The 21,754-nt window shown below is 39.6% G+C and overlaps 1 protein-coding gene across 6 annotated transcripts in view; it reads right to left on the bottom strand.

Annotated features, from left to right (window-relative positions):
• Positions 1 to 1,071: 1,071 nt before the first annotated feature.
• SUPT3H (SPT3 homolog, SAGA and STAGA complex component) overlaps positions 1,072 to 21,754 on the bottom strand; it is a 255,169-nt gene continuing 234,486 nt past the window's right edge. For all 6 annotated transcript variants that reach the window (XM_009095965.4, XM_018921768.3, XM_018921740.3 and 3 more), the window contains one exon: positions 1,072 to 2,835. In XM_009095965.4, coding sequence (XP_009094213.2) covers positions 2,794 to 2,835 — 42 coding nt within the window. In that variant the 3' untranslated portion in view covers positions 1,072 to 2,793. The remainder of the gene's footprint in view (positions 2,836 to 21,754) is intronic.

The raw sequence follows: 21,754 nt of genomic DNA, 5'->3' as shown, positions 1-21,754 counted from the left end.
AGAGGAAAGACTGACAGAGGATGGACCTGAAAATGAGATGAAGCTCAACTAGAAATTTGTGTTGTGGCTCCCTCACCTCTGACAAATTTTAAGCTGAATTACTCTCCCTGTTTTGTGGACGGCTGGAAGAAAAACTGAAAAAACAGGTTGTATAAGCACAGAGCAAGGCAGGCACTGAGCTGAGTGCAAAAGTCACACTTCCTTATATGATATACAGTCATATTCCTACTGAAACTGAGGTTTCCCTTCTTCAGATAACTAACATGAAATAATCAATACAACCTGATTCAGTACCTACAAATCCTGGCTAAGAACAGAAATGATCGGCAAGCTGAAATTACAGAAGGGTAAGGCTATTCATATGCAGCCATTAACTGAATCTCAAGTTGAATTTTATATATATAATAAAAATGTGTAGTACCAGCCTAAGCATACACTGCTGTTTCTGCAGCATGGGAAGTGGAGTTAAGAAACACTCCAAGTGCAACACAAGTATTACGGGTTGCATTTGTGTTTTAAACAGAGTTAAAGTAAAACTCTGAAGATGAGAAAAAACGTGATTACTTCCCAAAATAAGAATAAACTGGGTTAAACCAAGATAGGGAGACATAACATACCTTGTTTGACTCTAAATTCTGCTCCCTGACTTGTGCAGAGAAGTGAAAGGTTTTTATATGGGTTTACTGGGCAAACCCAGATTTTATAAATAATTGCCTGTCAGGCTGTTCAAGATAGACAAACACACAGCAGACCAACAAAAACATGATCTGTCATATTTCTGAGAGAAATGTATGTTGAGTCTTCATTCTCTGGGACTTGAAGGAGACCAGTAAAAAATAAGTGCCAGTATTTTTCCTGCTTATGCATATTTTAAAATGTAAAATCTGGGAGAGAGACAGCAACAGAAGGAATTTTGATTCTAGTACCCAGTGCCTGAAATGGTTTCTTCTGTCCGTATCCCTGCAGATCGAAACTAAATACAATAAATGCTGGTGTCCTTTTAAAAAAGTCTGGATGTTTACAGCAAGCATATAATTTTCCATGATTAAGGATGCCAACAAAAATAAAGAGTGATGATAAAAAGAAAAGTTTAATCATATATTTCAAAAAGCACAAATGGAACATCAGAAAACTTCCCCTTTCCCTCATTTAATACATTTTACACATTGCTTTTAGTCCTTTACACACAGAAAATTTCCAGAAAACAGAAGTATAAGCAGATAAAAGAAAAAAGCAATTTATGAACAGCAGCAATATTGGACGTAGGACATTCACTTTTACAATATTTTGGTGGCAAAAAGACATTTCTCCATTTATTTAAAAAAATATACATATATTTGAAGTTTTTGCAAGCAGGTCCAGGAGAGCAGGACAACAAAACCACCTACGAATTACCACAAGAGCACAGAGCAAGAGTGAAAATTAAGACCTCACATACTAAGCACAAAGGAGGAGGATGGCTGCATTATATAAAATATTTTGCTGTTCTCCTCTTGATCCCTTGAGTGTTCTGTATTAACTTGAGGCTTAAGCTGGATTCCAAGCCTGAGCTCCGGGCAGCTGAAGAGCCCTGACTTGTGGGTACCACAGGGACACCAGCAGGATGTGCCAGCAGATCCTGGTGACAGGATGAAGCAGAAGCCCTTTTCTCTGCTCAAGCATCATCGTGGTTAGCTCTATATTTGTACAGTTTTTATGGGAAGAAATGAATGTGTTTGTGAGGCCAGCAAAGGCTGGAGGAGCAAAGGGATGGGAGCAAGCATAGAGGCAGGGACTGAGATTTAAAAAAAAAAAATCTTGAAAACAAACAACATTAGCTAAAATATATTAAAAAAAAAAAGGCAAAAAGAGCTGGTTTCTTCTTTAAGCAAATCCAACAGTAATGCTGCCTTTGTCAACAAGAGGGACAACATTTGCTTCCTGCAGCAAACGCTGAGCAAGTACACAACGTTAAGCCCTTGCCTACAACCACCGAGACAGACACAGTTACTGGAACACTTTAGAATGTATTTTCCCAAATAGGGGCCCAATCCAGTGCCAGGGTACTGCAAAGGCTTTCGTTGATAGTGGACAATGACAGCTCTAACCTTAGGAGATGTCAATATTGAAAATTGGGTGTGAGCACTTAGCCCATCTTTGGGCCTGCCAAAAAGCAAGTCTCTAACTGGTGAAGTTTAGTTTACCTGAACTTTTCCTGAGTATCTTTGCATCCAAACTTGGTATGCCTGTCATCAAAATCGCCTCACTGGATTAAACTGGTTTATACTCTGTGAACACTTATGTTAATTGAAAGAAACAAGTGGGAATTAGTAGAAAATAAGGTGAAAAAGTTTTTCTTTTTGTAAAAATTGCAAAGAAAATTACATAACCTTTATACAACCCAATAAACCAACACAACCCAGTCTATCTCTGGCTTCTTCCTGTCCCATCCTGCTTTAAAAAAACCCACTTTTTGGAGAACATACAGACTTCCAGACACTTAAATAAAAATGACATGGCAGTCAGAAAGTCCCCTGCAAACTCCAGCATTGTCTGAGCTGCATTCTTGTCCACCTACACCCTATCCCAAACATCCTGCCATTAATTAGCTAAATGTTCCAGCTAGTAAACAAGAATAACGATTGAGGGGGCTGGAAAAAGAGACAGAGACAGCCAGCAGATAGTCACAACAAACCAGCCCACTCACTGGTACATGGAGACATTGGAGCTTGTATTTTTTTTCTTTCCATGGAGGGGAAAAGAAAATCACCTTAATATAATACTGTCTTTCCTGTTGCTGCAGCCACATCCACATCAGCAGGCGAGAAAAGTCATCCCATTCCTGCGGTAGGCACTCTGTCAGGGAAAGAGAAAATCTGCAGTGAATTATCACATCAGCTTAAACAAGGGAAGGAGGCAGAGAGAAAGGCAAGGCTTTCTTCCTGTTTTGTAGGCTATTCTGGCTGCAATCTAATAGTGTGCTTAATCTGAACATTTCTAGTAGGGAAACTGTAAGCAACCACTTTGTCTATTAAAAAATCAGTGTGGTTAACAAGTGGTTAGTGACTCTATTTCAGAAGAGCAAGAGATAGGCAAAAATGTAACATCCTCCATCGTTAATTGCCTGCAAAATAGATGAGGCCAAAAATACACCATTATGCTGAATCTATTTGTCCTTTATAAGCACGTATTCTCTATTCCCCATGTTCAAGAAACATTTCTAAACTGCCTGAATACTATATAAATTATTGAATAATTACGGTTTTCCAAATTTAATTTATAGTCTGAGTCTAAAGTTATATAAACAGACACTGGTATAATCCCCAACACTCCAAACCTAATTAATCTCAAAGACTCTCTGGTCAGTAGGAAATAATTACATATCCCATATATGGTAACCTAGGATGATGTGTTTCCAATGGTAAAGAAGCACAAGATTTAAGTGGCACTTGAGAAAATAATTTTAAAAGATCCTGTGACACTGTCTCCCTAAAATACATTTCATGCATTTTTAACTCTCTTTCCAAATCAATATAGGAAGCTATACCTTTTAATGCCACTAAAACCCCTTTAATGTAAGGAGATATTCTCAGTTTAAAAAATACTTCTTTTTCTATTTACAGTCTTTAAAAAAGCAAAGGAATTTAAATAGTTTTGCTTTATTTGGTTCACCTTCAGCAGCCATCCTGTTTTAAAAATGAAAATGTAGTCATCTATTTCATTACAGTTAGTGCTTTGTCAGATTTATTTTGTACCTCTTCAAAGTACTTAGGAAGTGCCATATATAACCACCATTTTTAGTGGCTCTACCAATTTCCTAATTAATTTCAGCCAGATCAATTTCTCCTCTCTTTAAGAGAGGAGAATTAGAACTAGAATTAGAGTAACATTAGGAGTAAAGGATAACCTCAAACAACTTTGGATATAAATAGCATTTATGCTGAACTGTAAAGAAACCATTTCAAAACCAGCAAGGATGTATTCAGAGAGACATTTTACAGACAGTGAATATGCAAAAGGAAATATGTACAAGATGTTCATTACAGCATCCTTTACATTAACACCACACTTCAGTCTGGAGATCTCGCAGCATATGGCATTGAAGTCAAAGAGCAGAACATCAGCTCTGGGATATACAGCCAAGACATGACAGTATCACCACAAACAAAACACAAAATAAATCCAAAGACTCTATACCCAAACATGAAATGCCCAAGACAGACTAGCCAATAATTTTGAAAGGATCCAACATATTCCCACAACCACAAGCAGAAAGTCCAAGGCAGTTTGGATGTTCAGCTTGCCCAAACCATTATGGCTGGCATTTGGAAGTTGATGCAAAAGTAATGCTTTTAGCTACTTGACCCCAGTAGCTTCTCAGGGCTTTATAACCCAAGTGACAACCTTTTACCCATAAACAAAACATTCAGGACTACTGTGCAGTTTGCTTGGAGACAAATGATCCTGAGTACAAAGCTGGATCTACATGAAAGATAAAAGGTTGAATTTTGCTAAAGGAATTTTGGTTGTGAAGCAAAGTTGGGCTTGGCTGGGAAAAAATGAAGTTTAACATTTTCCAACATGGGCAGTGTTGTACAGCCAGTTACATCCCTTCAAAGGTCATTTCAGAAGCTAGTTCATGGCAGGCAGGATAACACCTTTGGAGAGTTGGGCACACCCACTGGTCTATATTTAGTGATATATTATAACAAGTGTGGCTATAGTTAGGACTGAAAACTATTTCCTACTTCACTCCCCCTTTCACATACTTTAAACTTTCTGAAAAATTTGCCCTTGGGCTGAAATTTCCTCTGCTTTAATCTCTCAGCCTGAAGTTCACTTTCTTTGGAAATGACCAAAAAAATTCCTGAAGCCATTATGAAGTTCAGCAATAATGAAAACAACACATTTTTTCCTTCCCAAGCCAGACAAAGTGATTCTGATATATGTATGTTTCGTTATGGAATTTTACCATAAATTGAACCATTTTACCCAGAAACCATTCATACCTTCAACTTCAGCATAAAGGTAACTATTTTGAAAACCAGTATTTCAGAGGAGGGAGTTTGATTCATCCCATTCCATAACAAGATAACACTTCATTCTCATTTTGATTCATTACTAGATAATAAAGATTAACCTCCAAAATGCTTTTATGCAGAGCAAAAGTATTTTACAGACATCCCATCTTTCTGAGTTATACCAGATATCTTTAAGATCTATACAGCTGAATTTGTGATACTGAAAGACAGATCTTTACATGCCAAGAATCATGAAGAGAAACAGCAAGATGTTTTTCATAAAACTCACATGTGCCTGTGCCCTTGCAAGAGTTTAGATGTATGTGGCAGACATTTCATGTGGTTGGAGATTATTTAGAGGGTTTGGATGACACTTCTGGGTGCTTTATGCCACTTTGGCAGCATCCACATTTGATTTTTTAAAAAATATGATTATTTGGCTCACAATTACAGATAGAGGATGATGCAGGCTCTTGATGTGGGATTAAAATAGCTGCATCCATTTTGCTAGATATGCCTTGCTGAAAAGAGACAACATAAGCCCATGGTTCTTCCTGGAGCCCTTTTTGGAAAAGTGTCTACTGCATTCAAATTTTCTGTGTGTTCTCTCTTAAAATTTACTACCACGCTGTGCTTTGACTTTTCCTGCTGTGGTTGAAGTTCTGTAAGACTCTTGCTGTACCCAATATGTGCAGAAGTGGTCAAGAGACCAACTTTCAGACATGGGGAATCACCAAACCTGGCACAAATTAAACAGTTTGCTTTCCCAGAATGGCTTACATGCCCTGAAAAATTGTTCTGACCTTATTTGCCTAATCTAGCTCTCACAGAAACTCTTCCTGCTCCTTGATATCACATGACAAGATTTTTCATCCTTTTCTCTGACCTCCTTGAAGGCAGGAGGACAGACTGCTGCCAACCATAGCCAGAGGCTGCACAGGCTGCGTCAATGTGAAAGCAGAAACATGACCTTCATCTTGTCCAGGCCACTCTTACCACTTGCTCCCATTTAGGGTGGAGTTGTGATGATTTTGCTTCTTGGTCCTCGCTTCCCACTCCTACCCTGACTTAGTGGGTCAATCCCTGCCCACGGCAGTGGGGTTAGAACCAGATCTTTAAAACCTCTTCTAACCCCAACCATTCTACAATTCTACCCCATAAAGGCATCTTGTGAAGAACCTGCTCAGGCATCCTCTGTATAGGAATGCTCCCTTGGAAATGTTGCTCCTTCAAGTTGTCAAAGCACTTTGGATTCTAACACTGGATCCTCTCTGGCAACACTATCATTATTTAATCAATGAAGGCAGGCTTTTTTCCAGAAATCTGAAAGGAGGCACAATGAAGCAGAAAAGATGGGCAGTGTTCACTGCTGTCAGTCGCCTAAAAAGCAACATCTTGCTTTGCCTTTAGTTTGGTGAAAGAAGGAAAAACTAACAGCTTAAAAAGCCAGCATGGAACAAGGGAACTTGGCCAAGCAATCTTCAAATTTCATGAAAAATCATCCATTTTCTACTCTCTTTGGTTTTGATCCCATTTATCTCCTGTAGTGGTAGCCCTGTAGTATCATTATGAAGGACCAAAAAGAACCACTCCAAGAAAAGGGTAGCAAAATTCCTGTCTTCACAGTAGGTCCCATGAAATGGGACAGCTTACTGAAGAGTTCATAGGACAATTTAAGGGATAGATAATTATGTTTATTAGCAATTTAGGACTAGGAAGATTGCTTTAAACTGAAAGAGAGTAAGTTTAGATTGAATATTAGAAAGACATTATTTTCTGTGAGGGTGGTGAGGCCCTGGCACAGGTTGCCCACCATCCAACCACTACAGAAGTAGTGGTTGCTCCATCCCTGGAAATGTCCAAGGCCAGGCTGGATGCGGCTTGGAGCAACCTGGAACAGTGGAAGGCAACCCTGTCCATGGCACGGGGATGGAAACTGGATGATCTTTAAGGTCCCTTCCAACTCACACCAGCCTGTGATTCTGATTAACAGAAACAAATCCCAGCCAAACATGAAGATGTGTGAGTACTCCTCAATGAGCGATCAGAGCAGAGTAGAATACCAAGACTTCTGAATGGGCACCTCAGCTAGAAATGGTTTCCAGTTAACACTAGTGCATGATTTCACAGCTAGCATGATGAGAAAGAATAATTTTGGCGGGAGAAAGAAACAGCTGTGATTTTTGAGTGGGCTGAGGCTTAATTTTTATTTGGGATAAAATTTGGAAAGTCTGAAGAAAAACATCTCCATCGGGCACCCGAGACACCAAAGTTTATTGGGCCAAATCCTACATTGGTTTAAGTCTGCAGTTTTCCTTGCATTAAAGTTAAGCCCAATGCCACACTGCAGGCCTGTTGTATCACTTAGAGATGTTAAATCCTGAATTATAAGCCCTGTGTAAGGGAGTTACAGATGAGCATTTATAAAACTTGAAGTCTCCCTTTCTTGTTGTCCTCTTGTATGTGTGTGGGCAAGTGGTTTAATTACAGTTCATAAAATGGAATGGCAGACAGAAACATCAAAATCAAAGAGCAAGCCCTGGCTGAACTTCATTAGCAAACATAAATGCAAATAGGCACATCTTGTTTGTGACATGCCACAGTCCTTTCTGCCTTGGGTAATTTTAATCTATTCTCTGACATTTGCATAAATGTAAATCAAACCATATGACTTGAGCAGGTTTTTGATAAGGGAATCATATGCAAAACTTCTTTCTATTAAATAATTTTCTTCCTGCAGCATACAATGTTACTGTGAAAATTGGGGAGAGCTGGATCTCAGACAGTCAGAGCCTTTATTTAAGAACAGTGGAGGGAGCCCTGCTCTTTCAATAAGAGACATTCTTGGATCAGACACTGACTGGCAAGATGGAAAAAATGATGTAGCATTAACTTTCATTCCATTCCGAATAACCTGGAACCCATAACCTACCAATGTTCTCTAATTTTGAATCTTCTCCTTTTCTCCCTGTCTCCTCTTTCCATTTTATTTGGGAAATGTTAACTTTGAAATTTCATTAGCTTGCCATAATATCAAACAGGTCACCCTGGACAGATTCATAACTCTTTGTACATAAAAACATTTAGATTAAAACCCCTGTGATTAAAAGGTTGCTCCTCTAATTTATTCCAGCCTGAAGAGACAAACCACATGCAAAGTGTCAGCTTATTTAGAGATTAAAATAATAATTAGTTTAAGAGGCAAAGTATAAGCAACATTGTTTGAAAAAGAAAATCCATGTGTTGTTTTGAATGAATTGCTTCTGTTTAAGTTTAAATAAATTTGTGTGGATATAAACTCTCTTTATCAGAAGTGCATCCATGTTACAAAAGAAGTATAATGGATAATTCTCCCTCCAATTTACAACAATAGCACTGAAGGCTCTAATTCCAAAAATCTATCTTTAATCAGTAGCCAAAGCACAGATGTCTGATATTACTCAAATGATGAAGGAGTGTTTTATATAAGTAATGTCTTGTACATGGTCAGTAATGAATAACACACCCCAAATATGTATCTATAGACACCCAGGTTTAGCACGTTACAGACCTACTTGTGTGATGCTCTGGCTGATCTGCCCTGCTGTCGCCATGAGATCTCATGGATTTTGTTTATGATGAGGCCAGACCAATGTGCTGAGAGTTACAGCATCCATTTATCCATATTAGAACAGTCCCCCTGGAAGCACAACCATTTCGGTACTTACACTAGATCCCAGGAAACCATTTGTGAGGATTGAGTGACACGGACTCTGTTTATGCCAGCAAAGCAGAGTCAGTATATGACACCAGTTTACCAGTCATAGGTCACTATGTTCAAACAATATTTTCCACTCTGACCCCTTTGTCCTGGTCCCCTTTAGAAACACAATCTTCTGATTATTCTTCTGACACTAGTAATGTCCTTTGTTATCTCTTTCACCAGCAAAGTCCTTGTTTCATCTTCCTTTGCCAGAATGGTTGGAGCGACCAGACATGATGTCTTCACTTCTGCTCTTGCCTTGAGTCTATCTGTCCCTCAGCTTTCACTGTACCAGGTGTGAGAAACACCAACAGCTGCATTCCTAAAGTCTGTTCCCCGAGTCCTCAGCCTTGTGACACACCAGGGACAGGAGCAGTGTCCATGCCAAGAGTCCTTGCCCTCAGGAAGGGGCCGGAGATCACAAGAACGCTTTATGTAAGCGCCCATGGACATCATGCATTGATAAAAGCACTGCTCCAGTAAACCACCCATCAACAAAATGCTTCTCAGCAAAGTCAGCTCTGCGCTTTGGTTGACCTTTTATCTGCCAGTGGCATAAACTTTTTAAATAATTTTGTAACACTGGGCTGCTGTGTACAGGAATGGGACATATCCAGGACATATCATCCAAGCCTGTTAAAGGACATAGTCTAGATCTCAACTACCCAACTTTTTTATTGCGGTTTTCTGCTTCTGGGATAAATGACATTCTCAAGGCTGATGGAAATGTAGGATCACTGGAAAAAAGGACCAAACTATTTTCTCAGACACCCTGTGCAGTACCACCAGTGGCTGGAGAACAAAATGTAGGGCTTGTACTGCTGTCCTCCAGTGTATTTGGCCAAAACTGCAATGCTGCAGTTCACGAGAAAATGCTGCTCTCAGGGCTGGGCTGGTACTGTAAAAAAGAAAAACAAGGCAAAAGGATCATAGCTGCTGTTGCAGCAAGAACTGGGGTGTGGGAGTGGGGTACCAATGTCTGCCAAGAGAAAAAAGAACAAAATTGGTGGGGAGAGAGGGATCATTTTAAGTCTCTCAGAGGGTACTGTAAACAGTGGAGAAAGAAGGAAAAACCGGAACTATAAAACAATACTTGGCAGCCAGCTTTGCAAAACAAACATATTTTCACAAAGTCTTTCCCATCACTGCCACCAGCTTTAATGGGCTTTATTTGTCTGAGAGCAAGAATCCCTTTTTAATTGTCCGAGGAAAGGCGACACTGCTTTGTGCACTGATAGAAATTCCTGCTCTGAGCCCTACTTCAACCATACACTGCTCTCCACTCACATTCAGGGAGAGGAATCCCTACGGGCTGCACAACCTGTAGCAGGGCTCCATCATCCCTCTTCCCTGGACAGCATTCAGCTGCTTCTCCTGTGGAGAAAGTTGAAATCTAGCAAGTTCCTCTTGCCATGGGTCTAATGGCCCGTAACTGTCTGCCTAGGACACACAGCTGGCAAAGCACACAGCAGGTGTGCTTGTGGAGACAAGGCAACAGATCTCGGTGGATATGACCTGTTGGAATCCAGCATAATTAAGAGAGCTCAATCCGCTCACCCACTGGAAATGCAGTAGTTCCTGAGTGTCCTGATCTCCTCATGAGCAGTGCAATCAGTTCACTTGTATTTTTACTGCCTCACGTCGAACTGGTCAAAACACCTGGAGTTGCTCAAGGGTCAAACTCTCCTTTCTTGATGTGCCTCAATTCGCTGCTTTAGCTGCATGGCAACAGAAATGTACACAGGGAACTTTATTATGTCTGAGAATTCAATTAAAACCGGAAGCCTTGAGACTTTAGGCATGACTGGACACTGAAACCTCTGGTTTATGACTCAGGGTGCTACACAGTCACAGCACTCCCATGTGAAAATATACCACTAACAATAAAAACTCATCCAGCCTCAGAGCAATTCAGCACCAAACAACCTGGATGGCTCCCTGTCTCCAGGGATGACTTTATTTGGCCTTTTAAGGTTTTCTTCTACAGCTGTAGAAGCTCAGGGCTTTTTCTGTATGAAGTGACAGAAGAGGTAAATTCCCCCTCTGTGTCACCACTGCTCATGACCTCAGCATAGGAGCTAAAGAGCAAATTTCTTTGGAAACAATATGGTGTGGTACACTCTCTGAGTACAAGGGCCGAATCCAGGGCTGGGCTCTGCTCCCAGCTCTGACACTTACTTGCTGTGTGGCCTCAGACAAACCACTTAGTGCCTCTGAGCTTCCATTTCCCCTGCCTTTGAAACAGAAATACTATCACTCACTAAAACCCCTTTTTTGAGGATTGCTTGATTACAGGGATAATACACAACACTTTGAATATATTGTATACTATGCCTTAATTATTATTTTTTTGCATTTTATCTTCCATTGTAATGGCTAAAATACTAGATGTATAGAAAAGGATGCTGAAATTGGCAGCTATTGCATATGAGGAGTGGGTATTACTTTGAAATTCAAAGTATTTGGGAAAACCAACAGAGTTCACCTACATTTTCTCCTTAAAACTGTTGAAATTGTAACGAAAAGCAGCATCTAATGACATTTTGCAGCATACTTCTCCCCCACCTCCTGAAAGCATCTTGCAAACGCTCTCTGCAGAAGGCACAGCACCCCTGCTCTCTCTGATTCAACAGAGCATTTCAGTGGGGAAACGAGAGCCCAACCAACAGCTCGGGTCTGTGAAGAGAGGAATTTTCTCAGGCTCTGAGACCCTTTGCTGGTGGCAGCACTGGGGTGTGGCCACTTCTTGCCCTGCTCAGCCCTGACTGATGTGCTCTGTCTGCAGAGGGGTGCTGGTGCACCGGAGCAGTGGGAGGTAAGAGGAATTAAGGTAATGCATCAGTGGTTGTCAGTGAAGGAGATGGGAAGATGGTGGGGGGGGGGAAGAGGCAAAAAGAGGCAAAAGAAATATACTTTTTCAATCAAAGTCTGAAATTTGTAAAAGTGGTTTTGGTCTCAATATAGAAAAAATATTTATCCAAGAAACTCCTACTCGGGTGTGAACATCCTACTTCTAGTGGGATTTTGCTTGGCAAAGTGCTGTGAAAGAGTGGAAGCTAATACAGAACATGTCTATAAACAAATATATTTATTTAGTACAGATTGACACATTCACTAGAGTATTTCAGTGATTACACATGTAAAACTATTTCCTATAGTGGTTTCCTTTTGTGATTCTGCTAATTTATTCAATCCACCCCATTTTCATGCATTGAATGTTATGAGCCATTTCAGCCACCCAGACTGAAACGTGTTTGGAGACTACATGCCTGTTTTTTCATTTCATCATCTACACATAATTATTTGGTGATATTAGGAATTTGAGCTCAAATGGAAGCCAACCAACATTTTAATAGCTTAGAAATCACACAAAATGAAGTCTGCCCTGAGGTTAATGAATAAGAGCCAAATCTTGAGGCTCTTGCTCAGTTTTTACTCACTCCTTATTCAGGCAGAAGTTGAATCAACTGTAGTTAGAGTGATTTAAACCAGAAGAATATAAATATTTGGACCTTTCTCTCAGGTAAAACTGAATAAATTACCTAGGATTAGGCTGCAGAATGGCATCCAATCGATCTTTCACATGTATTTCTGCAACACACTGGAGAAAAAAATCCAAGTGCTGAGGCAGTTTAACCAGTTAAACCAATATTTTAGCAGCAGAATAAATTATTACACACTAGCAGGTTTTATGACATTTATATTAGAAAATGCCCTGAATCAAAATAGGTTTCCTGGTCCCTCCTGAACTTCTGAAAATCAGGATCAAATCCAAACTTAAAAAATGGTTGACTAAGTATGAAAGCCAAATGCCCCTATCCTTCAAAACAAAGCTCCATCCTTAATTAGAACATTATTCCAGGCATGTATTGATACAGGTATTTGATTTTTTATGATGGCAAGCATTTATAATTTAGAAAATTAAAGTTTATTCTTTAATTACATTCAGGATGTCCTATTTCTTATGCAAAGAATGTAATATGCCTGTAAAAATACAAAGCAGAGCAGTTAATTGCTTTGGACAGTTAACACTTCATAAGTAATTGGTGATAATCACAGAAGGATGCTTCTCCCTTAAGTCACAACCCATTTAATTATTGGGCCAGTCTCAGCAAAGTAATGACATATTTATCCCATTCAAGCCAGACTTAAGCATGAGGAATTGGTAAAGAAAGGAGTATGAACGACTGGTTTCTTCAATATATGCAAGGCAAATAGAAGAAAAAATGGGAAACAAGAATGAAGTGGTCAATGTGTAGATGTGGCACTTGGGGACTGGTTTTAATCTGGGCTTGGCACTGCTGGGTTAATGGATTCAATTGGATTCAATGATCTTAGAGAGTTTTACCAACCTAAAGGATTCTATGATTTGTGAGAAACACCAGATCCCAACTGGGTCTGGGTGATAGTGGCCCTGCTTACTATCTCCTGCAATTTGATCTCAGTGCTGAAATATGCTGAGCACATGAGGAGCTGGAGTTGGGGATGGCTTTCTTTGTAAAGGAATGAGTCGGGACACGGGAAGAGGGCAGTCCCCTCCTGGCCACCACTCACTCTGCATGGCTTGGTCCTGCTCTGCCCAGCACTTCCGACCTGCAGGACAGACAAACTCCTTCCTGTGTTTAGAAGGGTCTGAAGAGCACAAACCATGCTAGTGGCACATTGGGAGTGTAGGAACACTGCCCAAAGCCTTGCAGGATCCTGCGCTGGGCAGCCTGCACAGAGGAGAGTTCTCATTGCACTTTCAGAGAGTTGTGGGCAAGTTATGAGCTGCAAGAATGAGCCAAGGAACCTGGGATCCCAAGGGAGGGAAGGCTTTTCATTACATTATACTTTTTAAATGACATTATATCCACAATCATATGCTGGAAAAGCTGGTTCACAAGTAGACAAAGACTTCAAGTCTCTCTAATGCACAGATCAAGTTATCTTTAATCTTTCTAAATGTCGTTCTGTCCATCTGTTTCTTACCTGCCTAACACCTTGGGCACATGGGTAATCCCAGGGACAGTGGATGATTGCTGAGAATAACAGGATTCCAAAATGTCCTTCCTAGAAGTGACTAAAAATGTCTTTTGGTAGTTTCTAACTGATTGGTTGTGGGGGGAGGCTGGGAAAATAATATTTACTTTGTGAAGCAAATGAAATAACTCAGCAGATTCAGAACTGTCATGCTATACCCTCCCCTCCACAGACCTAATTTCACATGTCACTTACTACAGCACATGTTACTTAAATGAAACTTATTTTGAAATGCAAGGACAGACCAATGCCATCAACAATATCTCAGTGGTCTGACTCATCACATCAAACTCTCTTTTCTTCTTTACCGCATCTCATCTTTTTCCCTTGTATCCAGTTTAAGAGACACACATTTATATGCACATCTATAAAAGTGATACTTGTCTGAAAACAAACCAGCCAGGCCACGAGATTCTTCTGGCTGATTGCCATTGTTCAGTCACTAAATATGGGTTTAGGAATAGGGAGATGGATTACTCGCTTGCAACCCCACCATGGGCATTTCATGATATCACAGCCCATATTTTTTTAATAACATTGAGGAATATTTAAATCCTGTATGGAAGTTTTTTCATACGTACTTCTTTGATGTTAGGACATTTTGATTTGTTTGCATGCTGATACCAGAACATCTCGATTACTGCATGTTCATTTATCAGAGAGTGCGAGGTTGATCCCATTTGAATGTGCAATTATTCCATCAAATAGATACCATGGGCTACAGTAACAGCCCCATTTCCAGTGGCTGGAAATGAAAGAACACTAAATAATTACTCTAAATGAAGAGTTAGTTAGGTCTCATTAAATGTTATTGTTAACTAAAACAATAAAGGAGTTGATATTTTAAAAAAGCTAAAAGGTGGTAGGGAAGGAACTGAGCCCCAAACTTAGAACACATTGCAGTTCCTGGATTTAAAGCTAATGGGACCCAGTGGATTCAAGGCTTTGGCAAAGAGAAAACTGTTGTCTCCATCACGTTATTTATTGTAATGGTGTAACTCCTTTTTCCTTTGTTTCTCCTTTTCCCCCCAGCAGAATGGCTGTTGGTAAGATGGGAATGTGAAATCCAGGTTTTCGTCTCTCCAGTAGCTCTGAATTTTCTGGCTTTTGTGGACTAAAATCAGACCCTGAAGTCACTTATGTGCATTTTGTTTTGGGTAATTGACATGAATTTTTAGGTTGCATCACTAACATCAATCAACACTGCTCTCAGAGGACTAGAGTTAAGGGGCCACAAAAAAAGAGCATGATATTGTTTCTTTTGTTTTATTTTTGGAGCACTTTGACTACTCTATACTTTTCCATGGATGTTACATTTTTTTTTGGGTGAGACAGTTTAAAACATTACTGACTGTCTCATTTAAAAGAATACTTTGCCTTTACTGTGAATGCCTTGTTCCAGAGGCTGGGACAGTCAAGGCTGGTAAAAATTCAAGCAGATACCTTTCGTCTATGTAGCACTTTGAAGAAACTATGAAATGACAACACATTTCTTTAGAGAGAGCCCCGCTGCCCATTACAGATGTTTCCCATATGGCAAGGGGAAGGTTGGTCCCTTCCCCCTCCACTCATCAGTGTTCTCACATCGTAGCAAGAATCTACAAAGACAACACGGCTGTAAATGACACCACACAGAAGCCTCCAGCAGCACGTACTGCCAAGGAAGGAGCTGATTTTCATTGTCAGGGCATGAATGCACTCCATGGCACCCACTGATGGGGAGCATTTTGACTCCTCAGCTTCTTCTTTCATCAGTGCATGGCACATAATCCCTGCAGTATGTGGACAAAACAAATCGGACAAGGTTTCAGACGCTAAAATGATGAAATGGAGGTGATAGATTAAATCTGCAGTAGAGATTGCTGCAGATTATCATCCTGCATCAACTGGTGGGCTCAACACCTTCTCCCTCAAATCCTAATGGGTGGGAAGAAAAATTCATACTAACGTAAGATCATGAATTTTAGGGAAGAAGAATCTGAGGCACTTCAGTGGGGCTAAGACCTTTTTTTTGAACACTGGGACATAGTTGCACACACCAGTTCATAGGTAGGTCTTGAAAACAGAGAGACATTGGGTAGAGAATTGGCCTGTTGCCCCATATTTTGCCAAGGAATCCATCACCCTAGCTGTACTTAAGATGTTCCTAAATCCCAATACTTTTCTGGACATTGGAGCTATTCTAACACTCAAGTCTTGAATGCAGGTGTGACTTCCTAAGAGTTTAATCTGTAATTGAGACATTTTGTCTTCTCATCCACTCATTTCCCAAACCATACAGTTATCTTATTTCAAAAGTAAACTTCAAAGTAAATAAGAACCTGAAGATACATGGAGTTTGTGATGAAAAAAAAAAATCCTTTTTGCCTATTTCCCCATGCTTTTGGTTTTAGAGAAGGTATGGGACCATCTGGGCAAGCCTATATTTCATTTTTATTGGACCATTGTTTTTTCATGTCAGCCAATCTTAGTAATACACATACATATTAGTTGGCACATTTGACCATTGGTTATTACATAGTATTGTGCAACAGTAACATAATATCTAGCATTCCTACAAAATAAACTCTAATACTGAGATGTTTAAAACCAGCTACTGATCTTAGCTGGCCATTTCACCAGTAGCTATGTGGCTAAAACCTTACAAAGACTAAAAACTAAACTTCAAATTATATCTAGCTAAATGTTTCTTCATAGCTTTTTCTCTATTACTCCCTTCTCAGCTTTCTAAAAGGTGCACCACTATTAAATAATTTCTTAGAAACTACAAGACATTCCCCAATAAACGGAATAATTTTCATTTTTTTCTCTCATCCTATTCTGTTCACCTTTTCCTAGTTCTTTATTAACAACTCTGCTTAACTTTAATTAAATCTATCCTTCTATTTATCTGTCTTTGCCCTCCAGTTCAGCTTATCCACTCTTTGGTTTACAGCCCATTCTCACATCTCTCCGTAACTTGTTATTTCCACTCCCTTTTGACCAGGGACCTGTCTCTGCTGTTTTTCTTTCCAACCTGATTTCTGCAGATCTTTGTCTCTTACCAACATCATCTCCTCTGTACAGAAGTGAAGGGCTTCTGTGTCTTAAAATAATTCCAACCAAAATTTACTTCATCCTCTCCCAACTACATTAGGGGTATACAGATATATCTGCAGTTGTTGCAGAAACTGTACAAAAACAGATCTACTTCTTGTAGGACACATGAAGACTTTTGGCATTACCAAACCGGGCATTGCCCACACAAGAGAGAAACTCAGTGCTTGGGAATAGGAGCAGGAGAATCCTAAACACTAATTTGGAGTAGCCAGCAGTTGTCACTCAGGGCACAACAAAGCCCTCAAAAGCTTGGGGGAGCTTTCATACTTCCCACAAGCTAAAGTCCAATCTTGGATGTCAAATATAAATGAAGCATATATTTTTCTCTCTCTCTCTCTCTCTCTTTTTTTTTCTTTTTCCCTGTAATTATTCAGTTTGCTTAAGGAGAAAAAACTAAGAAAAAAAGGGCCACTTGCCATCTTGTGTCAGAGAGAAGCCTGCTGGTGTCCAGTTCATTGAAGAAATTGCTCAAAACCACTTCACCTTTGTGGGAATATTCTCCTGCTGAAAGGCTGGGCTCTCTATCCCAGAAATGGTGACATGAAGTTTGCTGAGACTAGATGAACTCGCAAGCCATTTTTACCACCGAACTTTTATTTATTCTTGATAAATTGGTGTTACTTAGTGTCACTTAATTTCTCCATATTTCCTTCACCTGTCTTTAGCTGGGCATGATTCACCTGGAAAACATGACTGAGTCTTACAAAGCCTTTAGCAAATGAAGAGATATTGCAGCAGAGTGTGTTTTGGGGTGATATTTATTCCTCCAGGGGTGCTGTTGATGAGGTGAATCATTGATCCTGACCCACTGTGAAGCACTGATCTCTGTTGGGGGAGGAAATTCTTTCATCCTCAATAAAACTATGCTTTTTTTTGCTGTGTTCCATGCAGTACTTCCAACAGGTGTTACAGAGGAAAACAAGGGGACAACAAAATATAACAAATAAACAAATTAATAGATAAAAAGACAGAAAATTAAAACATCTTGGTCCTGATCTGGAAGAAAAGGCAGCTGCAGATTCAGCTTTGGCTTTTGAAATGACTGGGCCAGGGAGCCAAACAGGGGTACAATTTTTACTTGTGGGCAAATTTTATCAGGCACCAGGCAGAGTCAACCAAAAACTTACTCACAGGCCACTTGCCCAGTTTGAAAAAGGAACAATTTTCAGTCTTTGACAGATTGGACTTGAACAGGCATCAGAAGTGAAAGCATCTATTGTCCATTATCCCTCCCAGCCCTGAGACTTCCAATTTCTCATTTACCATGTAGCCTGTTCAGAAAAGGTTTGTCAAGCAACAGCCTCTCTAAACAAATTACATTGAAATTCCTTATACTGTGCCACATACTTGACTTGCTGTTCCAGAAAGAGCCACATAATAAGTTTCTAACAAGGACACTGGTTATTAAAGCACTCTCAATTTTCTAGGTCAAAGAGGTGAAAGGCAAAGTCAAAATAATTGAAACAAAATATTCTATAAATCATGGGTGTTTACTTACCAAAAAAAAAAAAAAAAAAAAAAAAAAGATATGAAGAGACCTGCTGCTACACTAACCAAAACTCAGCTAGCTATTTTGAATTACCATGTTCTTGATGAAAGCAAAATTTAAGGCACCAGAGTTGGCTTTTGGAAATACCCAAACAGTTCAAAACCAAACAGAGCTTAGCAGCAACTGGATCCTTCTTTCTTTTCCCACTTCTTCCTCCAAAATGTGTAAGACAGACGTGGCAAAGAAATACACTGGTAATGCATGCAGCTCCTTTTTTATCCACTTAAATGTGAAAAGCAGGTACTTTTTTAAACATATATATTATTAAGAGATTATTCAGAGATTTAAACTGAGAAGTGCAGAAGTTCTTAATGCATTTTGTGAAGAGAAAATTTTTTAGAATTTCCATCTGTATCTCCTACTTTCGAGAAACATTAAGATCTGAGCTTTCCAAAAATAACCTTGCATCACCTCAGTATATTTTGAGACATTCTTTTTTATAGTGTTGCATCTTTACATTAGTACACAAATACTAATTTTGCTGCAGTTTTCTTCTTTAGGAGACACACCTTATTTATCAACTTCTCAAATGTGTTTGAATCCATATTTACTGTGAAGACCAACACAGTTTATCCATGTTTTCAAGGGACATGCTTTTTCAAGAATACAGTTAGAAATATCTCCCATTTCTTAGTTTTGTAAGTTTTTATCTGTGATAAAATGATGATTTTTCAGTGGTTGAGTAAAACTCATTTGAAATGCACATGTACTTAGGTAATAAAATCATACAATCACTAAATGGTTTGGGTTGGAAAGGTAAAGATGATCTGATTCCAGCCCCTTGCCATAGGCCGGGACACCTTCCACTAGACCAGGTTGCTTGTTGATTTAACAATATAAAGAAAAAATGAAGGGGCAGATTAAGGATCTAAAAGGAGGATAAAAAAGCTGCTATTTGCCTTCTGACTTGGGGCATGGACCAACCCAATACAAGTGACAGAGTGAAATCAGAAGGAAGTGGGTAAGAAGAGCTGTGGATGCACCCATCCCATCAAGAGCATCCACTGTTGGTGGGCTCCAGGGACCCCCAGATAAGATCCTGACCCACCTCACACTTCCTGGCAAAAAAAAAAAAAAAGAAAAAAGAAAACAGTCGGAGTTGGCTGTGGTACCACTTGGCTTCCTTCTGGGTGAATCCAGAGGAGGAAGGGATCAGGATAAATTATAGGTCCCTGCAAGAGCTCTGTGTGTTTCTGTTGACACCATCTGGAAGCAGTGATAACGCCACTATTAGTGGGGGTGTTACTACAGAGGATCTGCTGCCTCTATTGAAACCAGCCATGCTGTGTGCTGGCTCATGATGCATGTTTGATCTAATTTCCTCCCTGACATTTCATTCCTGAAGTTGTCAATATCCCGTTAACCTTCCTGGAACTGAAACTCTCAAACCAAGTCCTATTTCAGCTCTGATATTGAATCTCAGCTGTGATAAGCAATAGCAAAGGTTAAGTTTATAATACACCTTTGGCCAAATCTAAATCATGCTATAGGTAGGGGGAATTTTTTTCTTGCTTATACACAATAAAGCAGGACACAACAATGTGACTAAAATTAATTCCTTGATTTGATGGCAAAGTAGCAAATGTTCTTTACTGGTAACTGACAGGTCCTGCAGCTTTCAAAGACCAGAAGGGTCCTGTAATCAGGGGAATTGCTCACATTCAGTTCATACAGTTTAAAGTCAGAAGGGAAAATTAGATCATCTAGTCTGACCTCCCACATACCACAGACCACAGAATTTCTGCCAGTTGGCCTTATTCTGGGCTAGTAACCAGTTTAACAAAAGCATATTTTCCAGAAATTCATTTGACCTCCACTCGGAGTCATCAAGAGCGAGACAATGCAGAACTTCACTTGCTACTTTGTTCCACTGTTAATTGGCTCGTGCCTTATTTCTAAGTTGAATTTCTCTGGTATTACTTTTCTACATAAATACAAGTTGCAAGAACAGCAATTACAACTGTTTCTATAATAATGGTGACATTAATGTGAAAAGGGCATGTCCAAGTGGGATGCTAAGAAGCATTTTGCCACAGAAACAGAAATAGCTAAGTACCAGCTGATCCAGATGAGACCATTATTGGATTTACTGAGATGCCTGAACCAAGCACAAAAGGATCCATGTGTGGGAATACTTTATTTTGGATCAGGGGTATGTTTTTGAAACAAATCTCTCATTCATCCTCACTTACTGCACATAATTTTGTACTGTAGAATGATTTTAGAGCACACTACCTGGTCTTTTTTTGGGTAAAAGCAAATCAAAAGATTCACTCCAAACAGGCATTCAGTCAACGAGGCCAGACTGGACCTAGTGCTAGACTGAAAGTACACCCCACTGAAATGTTCATTGTGTGCATGAAGGGTGAGCACCAAGTATCTGTGTTCTACACACCTTCTCCTATTTGTGCTGCTGGTAAAAGCACAGAATCATGGCATAATAGACTGGCTTGGGTTGGAAATGACCTTTAAATTCCAAACCCTCTGCCATAGGCAAGAATACCTTCCACTAGATCAGATCCCTCAGTCACAGCTTGATTCCTAAAATTCCTAAAGCAGCCACAGTCTAATTCCCCTCATCTTTAAGGAACCTCATGCCAGTAGCAGCAGAGAATAGAAAATTAAGATTTAGCAAATAATTTCAGAAGAATGGTAATTGGTGGAATTGATTTTGCTTAATCCATAATCTGAAGAACAATGGCAGTGATGAAAAGGTACTACAGTCAACAGAGTTTCTTTTCATTTCTCCAGTGGTATCCATACTTCTAGAAAATAACAAATATTGTAGATAAATTCACTTGGCTCATCCTGAAAAGATCAAGTCAAAAACGAAGGAGTTCTAGGAGGACCACCAGGAAAAGATAATGGAGACACTGACATGGAAAGAGGATAACAAATCTGACCTAATAAATCACAGAATTCATGACTCAGGAATGGCTATTCCACAATATTTTAGAGACAATTTGGCTAGTTGTTCTAGCTCTTTGTTACCAGTCAATTACCTTCAATATACTCTCTGAGGGAAGAACAAAATAACATCTTCAGAACTGGCATTCATTTACCCAGTCCTGAGACACAGGCCAATTAAGCACTTTATGCTAAGGGAGGGTTAAAATGAGACATGCAATTCCACCCAAGACCACTTAAAGAAGTTGTTTTTTGTGGCTGCCAGACCAGCAGTGCTATTGTCAGCAATAAGTGTTCCTGCATGGGGCAGAAACTACCAAGAAATTATCTAAGAGCAGCAAGAAGATGGACAGATCAATGGCCTTCAAAATATTTTTTTTTTAAATTTTTGTTGATGAAACATCCTGGAGAGAGTATAAAAGCCAATGCATGAGA

Source organism: Serinus canaria, chromosome 3 (genome assembly GCF_022539315.1).
Source record: "Serinus canaria isolate serCan28SL12 chromosome 3, serCan2020, whole genome shotgun sequence".
NCBI lineage: Eukaryota > Metazoa > Chordata > Aves > Passeriformes > Fringillidae > Serinus > Serinus canaria.
This window is presented reverse-complemented; position numbering and strand designations above follow the sequence as displayed.